This window comes from Drosophila miranda, chromosome XL, assembly GCF_003369915.1.
Source record: "Drosophila miranda strain MSH22 chromosome XL, D.miranda_PacBio2.1, whole genome shotgun sequence".
In the NCBI taxonomy this organism is placed as follows: Eukaryota; Metazoa; Arthropoda; class Insecta; order Diptera; family Drosophilidae; genus Drosophila; species Drosophila miranda.
In genome coordinates, this window is record NC_046673.1 from 1041962 (window position 1) to 1050426 (window position 8465).

The window sequence follows — 8465 nt, forward strand, 5'->3', positions numbered from 1 at the left end:
ACGTTTCACTCTCACTCGTTTATCTCGCTATCGAAATAGTATGTACATATCTATGTATGTATGTATGTATGTACACTATGTACACGGAATGTAAATGACGACGACAAAGTCATAAAGGCAGTGAAAGATGTGGATAGAGGGGCGGGCGTGGTTGTGGCGAGCGGTTGGCCTGTCGACAAGGTTTTCCATTATTTCTTATTTTTAATTGAACACAAATCTCCGTAGCACACATTGCAATAGGCGACTGGAAACGATGCGGAACGCTAAACAAAACATCGAAACGGAGACGAACCGAAAACCCAATGGAATTGAATTGTTGCATTCCGCTCCAGTCAATGCGAGTCCAATCCATTGACGAGGTTGCCAGAGGCATATCTACATAATATGTATTTAGCTCTCCTTTGCCCTTTTCCACTATTGGGATTTCCTTCCTTCCTACCTTCCCCCACTGTTCCCATACAGTGAAAGCGTGCGTCGCTCGCTCACTCGCGCAATGACCCCCAACAGCGTCCTATATTCGGGATTTTCTCTCGCATTAGCACCGCACCGCACCGCACTGCACTGCACCACACCACAGCGGTGCTGCCTTCAAGCCACTGTCTGCCTGGCATCCCTACCCGCACACTCCTACTCCCCCACACACACACACACACACACATCACCATCCCTTCTTTTTCCGCCACCCTTTTTGCTTGTGCTTCTCTTTTCTTTCGTTGCTTTTCTACACTTGTCGTTTGACAGCATTTCGTCTCGGTTTTCCCCACTCTCACTCTCAGTACTGCTGCTTCCTTGCCCCCCACTGGCTTAGGGGTAGGGTACTTCCTAAAAACTCATTCCTAACCTAGAGGTTGACCGCCGAACCTCAATCTCAGTACCAAACTCTCCTTAATACTACTCTCTAACCGCACTCCACTCCTCCTCTCTTCATTTTTATCATCTCTCCTCTCACCTCCGATTGCAATGTATGTACATGTGCACATATGTATGTATGTACATATGTATGTATGTACATATGTATGTATGTATGTATGTACATATGCATGTATGTAATTGCTGCCTAGAAAGCCTCGCTTGCTAGCTTTGGTTGCCTTTCGTCCGTCCCGCCTTTTCTAGCAAAAATTCAAAAAAATTCGCCTCTCAATTTGATTAATCAGAGCCCAAAACAAAGGTAGGGGGGAGAGAGGGAACGGCTAAAGAGCCTTGAACTGAAAGCCCCTTAAATAAAAATAGGGTGGGGGAGCAAACACAAACATAACGCACAAAAGGTTGACCAAGGCTGGCGGAAGAGGAAGAGGAAAAGAAGGAGGAGGAGGAGAGAGAGGTTAACGCGTAATAAGTATGCCCCAATTTAAGCTTTGATTGGCGGGAAACAGAGTGCTGAGCCGTGGTCTATGGCGCGGGGGGCGCGGAGTAGCAAAGCAACGGCATATTTCACCGACGACCATCGAAAACGTGCGCAAAACGAAAACACAGATAAGACGGACAGATGGACAGACGGGGAAAGATAGACAGACGACGGCAAACCGCGCGAAGGACAAAGAATGAAAAGCGTGTTCTTTAGCTATCCCTCCACCCAAATCGCCCCCGCCCGACCACTCCACCTAAGGATTGGCCAGTTGTCGCCTGCTTATCGGTCGCACGCCTCATACCCACATTCGCATACACAGAACAGCCACACGAACATGCATGCTGTTCAGGGCATGGCGGGGTAGGGCAGGGTCTGGTCTGTCTGTCTGTCTGCCTCTCCCAGTGTCAAAGAGAGTCGACAAAATAGCCGATTGGTTTCTGTACGCAAGTGTCTCTCTACAGCTATGTATCTCCCCCCCTCGCCCCACAAACACAAACACAAACAGCCACATGCCCATGCCCATGCCCATGCCCATGGCTTATTATGTCACGATCTACAATGTGGTTGGCGTCTTTGGAGATTTTATGTACATCACTTGTCGGCTGTGGGCTGTGGATTGTGGATTGTGGCTCGTGGGTTGGGTGTATTCCTCATTTCTGACTCATTCAGGATGATCTCTTCTATTATAGTGTTATAAAAACCACAAAAGCGAATGCGTCATGGTGGGACGGGAGACAGGCAGGGAGGGAAATGTGTGTGTGTGTGTGTGTGTGTGTACATATTCATATTCGAAGTCAGTTCGCAGAATTGGTCGATGAGAAAACAAAGCTCACTGTCCTGAAGACTAAGTTGAGTCGCGGAGATAATACAGTGGACTTTAATAGATCTAGAATCTAGATCCAACCGCTATCAAGATCTTATCGCTTGGGTCTGATAAAGTTCAGTGACGACCAGTGGATTATATGTACCAGTACATAATGTACATATGTACCTCACATCATTCCACCTTTAATATCTTTATAATCACACCCCACCTCTCCCTAATTTCATTTTGCTGAATTGTGAGCATTCGTTGGTAGCGAGGCTCATATCCAAGCACACCCTACATTCACAAACTCTGCCTCTGCCTCTGCCTCTGCCACTGCCACTGTGGGAACTTGTGCAATGCTGGGCTCTCTATTCACCTTCAGCCCGCTCCCCTTTTTCCAGAGGCTCGTCTTCTCTTCCGGCTCCCCAAAGTCCCCTGGTCTTGTCTGCCTTTTGGCACCTCATTTGGTTGGTCAGTCCGCTGCGCTGCTCTTTGTCTGCATCTTCGTCTCCGACCTCCCTCGTCATCATCTACATACATACATACATACATACACACGCACATACATACATACCTATGTACATGTGTACATAATGTACGTCTTCGTTGTGGGCTTCGACTGTGGCTTCAATTTGGAGCTGTTGCTTTTGCTGGTGCCTCGGCTGCTCCCATTTTCTTTTGGCCATCCATCATTTCAAGTTAACGGTGCGCCTACCGACGACCAGGCAACAACAAGCATTAAACGCAGCAAAAGCAACAATGAAACTAACACACTTTTTCGCTTGCTGGCACGCTGGCTGCCGCTCCCTTGCCCTCCACCTGTCCTCTTGCTCTGTCTCCCTGTCTTTGCCAAAGTGTATTAAGGTGCAAGGTGAGGCTCTCTCTCTCTCTCTCGCTCGCTCTCTCTCTCTCTCTCTCTCTCGCTCGCTCTCTCTCTCTCTCTCTCTCGCTCGCTCTCTCTCTCTCTCTCTCGCTCGCTCTCTCGCTCGCTCTCTCTCTCTCTCTCTCGCTCGCTCTCTCTCTCTCTCTCTCTCTCTCTCTCTCTCTCTCTCGCTCGCTCTCTCTCTCTCTCTCCCTCTATCTCCCCGCTCTCTTCGTGTAATGCATTGAAAGTGGCTGAAGAAAATATGCAACTCGATTATGGGAATGCCTCCTCTTTTCCCCTTTTTCTATGTCTGCCACTGCCACTGCCTTCCCCCCATTTGTTTCCTCTTCGTTTACCACTCGCTGTCTGTCCAACACACTTTTCCTTCTTGTCCCTCCCCCCGTCTGGACACGGCTTCTGTTGTACGCTTTCTGTTTTTTTCTTTCTTTCTATAAGACGAGAAATTTTGTAGTTTTCGTATTTCCCTGCTGCTTTTAGTTTTGCTTCTTCCTCTCTTTCGTTTTCTTGTTGTTGTAAAGATTCATCTATACTTTCGCTTTTTGTGTGTTTGTCTTGTTTTTATACCCGATACTCAAAATGAGTATTGGGGTATATTAGATTTGTGGTAAAAGTGGATGTGTGTAACGTCCAGAAGGAATCGTTTCCGACCCCATAAAGTATATATATTCTTGATCAGCATCAATAGCCGAGTCGATTGAGCCCTGTCTGTCTGTCCGTCCGTCCGTCTGTCCGTCCCCTTCAGCGCCTAGTGCTCAAAGACTATACGAGCTAGAGCAACGATGGTTTGGATCCAAACTTCTGTGATATGTCACTGCTACAAAAATATTTCAAAACTTCGCCCCGCCCACTTCCGCCCCCACAAAGGACGAAAATCTGTGGCATCCACAATTTTAAAGATGCGAGAAAACAAAAAACGCAGAATCGTAGAGAATGACCATATCTTTTAGACTGCAGAATATGAATTAGATCGTAATATTATTATAGCCAGCATCAAGAAAACAATTTCATTCTTTCTCGCCCTGTCTCTCTCTAACACACAGGTTTCATGTTCGGCCTTGCCTATTGCAAAATATGAGTTCCTAGATCTCAGGGACTATTAAGGCTAGAGTAACCAAATTTGGTATCCGCACTCCTGTTAGATCTCACTAAAAAACGTATATCTCAAAATTTCGCCCCACCCCCTTCCGCCCCCACAAAGGACGAAAATCTGTTGCATCCACAATATTGAGGATACGAGAAAACTAAAAACGCAGAATCATAGATAATAATCATATCTATCAGATTGCTGAATCTGGATCAGATTGGATAATTTGTATAGCCAAAAGGAACAAATCAATTTGCACTGGCTACGCAGCGCCCGACGTCACGCTCAGACTGATTTTCTGTCTCTCTCGCACGCACTCTTTGTCGTGTCGTTTAATATTAGCGGCGTCTGCCGGAGGAGAGCCATACTGACTTAGTATCGGGTATAACTGTAGAGTTGCGGTGTCCGCAGCAACTCACAACGTTCCCCCTCGTTGTTTTTGTTTTCGCTACAAACCTACAGCAGTACACACGAATGTACATATGTATGTATGCATGTAGCGCCTGCCCACTTTCCTTCATCCTACCCTTGAAGCGTACCCAGGGCATACATCCACCGTTCCAGCACCTCACTGCCGCCGCATTATTTCTGTCAGTTATTGCTTGTCTTGTAACTGTTGTTGTTGTTGCTGCTGTTGCTGCTGCTGCGTTTGCTGCTTCGCTTTAATAGTCAAAATTGACATGCTCTGCTGCGTATTTTAATGCGTGCTCACCCCACCACCCCACCATCTGACCCCTCCCCTCTTCCACAACCACCTGCCACCCGCCACCCGCCACCCGCCACCCGCCACCCGCCACAGTGCCACCACGCCACCCATCAGTGCGACTTTTTCCTCCACACAGGTGGAGGTCCCTTACTTTTGGCCCTACACAGAGAGGGTACTATGATATTTTCGACGCACAAATCGCATCTCGAATCACAGGAGTGCAGATGCCGCCTCGGGCATCCCTCCTCTCTAGAGGATCGAAGGACCATTGTGGACCAAATCTATGGGCCTGACCGGCTGCTTAGTGGGCTGATCTCCACCGGATCAACTATGGAAATAATGCGCCTTTCTTTAGGGCTCTTACCAGGGGAAGGGAGCCGTCAGGAGCTTGCTTACTTCTCTTCCTTTTCCATGAACAATTGTGGCTTCTTTTTGTTGTTATTTGTTGTTATTTAGGATAGAAAATATTTAGTTTAGCCAGCTAAGGACTATTTTGATTTCGTTGGTTGATTGATCAATTCATGTGTCCGTTCGGCTATGGACAATTTGTACAGCAAATTAACTTAGTTCGCATCATTGGCCGAACGTGCCCGAATGTCCTCAACTCTAGGGGTACATACATATATGAAAACTATTTTATTAGTTACAGTGTAAGTTCTGGCAATAAATGTACATTCGTTGAAACTCTCAAACGTTACCAATTGCAGGCTACCAAGATCGAAATACTACAGATAAATCCCATCAATATCTGTGAACTCAAATTAGATGTTTTTTGGCCAGTTTTGATTAAATTCAATAAGGTCGTAGAATAGAATAGTCCATTGGCCAGCAGGAGAGTATCAACAACTTCGAGGCGCCGCGGTTGCCTTTCATTTGTTACTTCTTCGAATTTGTTCAACCTTCCCGACTTCCCCCGGGAATTCACATATATATACATACAGACGTACATACATACGTACATACATACATATGTACATACATACAGTTGTTGTTGTTTTCTTTTATTGAAAGAGAAATTAACTGAAATTTACTTCGCTGCAGGTCACCAAAGCCACGAACGGCAATGCCGCAAACAGTTGGCCCAGTTAATTAAAAGCAGAGACCCCAAAGTTCTCTTGTATCGCCATGGCTCCATTACCTCTTACCCCATAGAACCACCCTTACCAAGGAACCAAATAAACGGAGCTGATGTCAGGCGTCAGGTCTTCTGGGAAGGAGAAGGTGTGGGGGGAAGTTGCAAAATATCGGTGTTGAGGGGGGACAATGTTAATGGGATGAACGTTCATTAATTAGAGGAAGTAGTATATACTCGATAAGCTATTGATGGGCTTCAATTTGTGATGGTATGCTCGATACACTATTTTTATATATCAGTAAAAATCGATTGCATAGGAATCGATGGTAATAATGGAAAACGGCCTCTCTTCATCCTTCTTTCAATTGAAATTCAAATTCAAATTGAAACTGAAACAGAAACAGAAACATTGTAGCCATGCAGCCATTTACATCCATGTTTTTTAGTGTGCTTGTGGCCAACTCTTGACTAACTTTCCCTTCACTTTCTCTCTCTTTCTGTGCAGAACTGACGGCCGAAGTCCGGAACTGGCTCGTGAGAATCTCTTCCAGCCAAATATGGACGATGCCAAGCCGAACAACAACAACAATAATAACAACAACATCAACAGCAACGCCAAATCCCAATACGGAGACTGCTCTTCCACGGGTCGCACCATGTGCTCCATTGAAAACCAGCCGATGCGCCAGCAGCCGACCACTCCCGCATCAGCCGCTGCGCAATCCGCCACGGCGGTCGTCCGGAAGCGAAACCTGTCCAGCAGCAATCTGGTGAACGACCTGGAGATACTAGACCGCGAGCTCAGCGCAATCAATGCGCCCATGCTGCTCATCGACCCGGAGATCACCCAGGGGGCGGAGCAACTGGAGAAGGCCTCCCTCTCTGCATCCCGCAAGCGAATGAGGAGCAACAGCATCAGCGAGGACGAGAGCGACCGGTTGGTGCGTGAAGCCCTATCCCAGTTCTACATACCGCCGCAGCGCCTCATCTCGGCTATCGAGGAATGCCCCCTGGACGTGGTCGGACTGGGCATGGGGATGGGCGTAGGCATGGGCATGGGCATGGGCATGGGCATGGGCATGGGTATGGGCATGGGCATGGGCATGGGCATGGGCATGGGCATGGGCATGGGCATGGGCATGGGCATGGGCATGGGAATGGGCATTGGATCGAGCGCTGGCGCCTCCATGGACAGTCCAAACAGCAAGCGCAACAAGCTGTCCGTCGACCACCACCACCATCACCATCTCGAGCTGGACGATTTCGACATGAACCAGAACCAGAAGGACTTTGAAGTGATAATGGATGCCCTGCGCCTGGGCACACCCACGTCTCCCAGCGGCGCCAATGACTCGTGCGGCCAGGCAGCCATGTTGAGCGAGTCAGCGAGTGTGTTTCACAATCTTGTGGTCACCTCGCTGGAGACATGAAAGTATCAGTAAATCCCTCTGAAAGATGAGTACCAGTACGCTGAGGATCGGAGAGTGTAGAGCACACACAAACATCTCTAGGTTATAACTAGCATCTAGTGAGAGCGAGCGAGATGCCAGTATTACTCATTGCGAGCATATGGGGCGCCCTATGATGGCCACAGAGAGAGAGCCAGCCGCGAGCAGCGGTATCTTGCGGATTGTACAAAGAAACGTCAAATATTTTAGAAGATAAATCAAAGAAAGAGCGGAAAAGAAATAGAAAGCAGGAAGAAGCAGGAAAATAACTACATTTAGAGAGAACAAAGAACAAATGGAGACAACAAATGAAAAAAGAGTATAACAAAAATCAAAGAATTTGTAGTCAAAATGCAAAGAAAGAGAAAGAAATACAAAAAACAAAACACACATAAATTATTTTTTTAAAGAGAGTAACAGAATTGTAAGCTTCATTGTATATCTCCTTATAAATACATACATACTTAAATATATCTCCATTTAGATAAGACAATAGTTGGTTTCCGTTTTGGTTACGCAGAGAACTCCATTCAGCATGAACTTCCAATCCAAAACTTTAAGCAATCGAATCAATCAAAGGCCAAGCACATTCCAGGGTATGTCCAGTAGATGCTCCGCTTCGCTTTCTTTGCACCCATTTTCCACACACTGAGATGTCCTTGGAGTCTCTCGCCTAGTTCCTGAACTAAACTGAACTTTGTTCTGAACACTATTGTTTATTTTGTTCCGTATTTTTAAAAAATATTTTATACAACAACCAATTTTGTATATATCTCAAGGATATACATATAAATAAATACATATGTATGTATGTGCACATATATGGATAAAAGACGTTATCCTAGTCACTGAATTCAAGCGAAAGAAAACAGTTTTCGTGAAACCACACAAAATAATAACAAAAATGGTTTCAATTGTGTAAATTGTTAAAAAAAAAACAAAATAAGAAAGAATATTTTTTCGAATTGGTTTAGTTTTACTATAGTTTTTCCCCCAATTTTTCAACAAAAAATCATCACGAGATTGATTATAAAGGAAAATGTTCATGTTCGAAGACACCTGCAACAATGTTGATTCAAAATGGCAATTTAAAAATTAAAATGAGATAAA

General features: G+C 45.9%; 1 protein-coding gene across 1 annotated transcript; it reads left to right on the forward strand.

Annotated features, from left to right (window-relative positions):
* Positions 1 to 1682: 1682 nt before the first annotated feature.
* On the forward strand, positions 1683 to 7337 carry LOC117186716 (serine/threonine-protein kinase pakA). Its single transcript, XM_033387826.1, has 3 exons — positions 1683 to 1708; positions 6413 to 6844; positions 7082 to 7337. The coding sequence occupies exons 1-3, from the start codon at positions 1683 to 1685 to the stop codon at positions 7335 to 7337; spliced, it is 714 nt and encodes a 237-aa protein (XP_033243717.1).
* The last annotated feature ends 1128 nt before the right edge of the window (positions 7338 to 8465 follow it).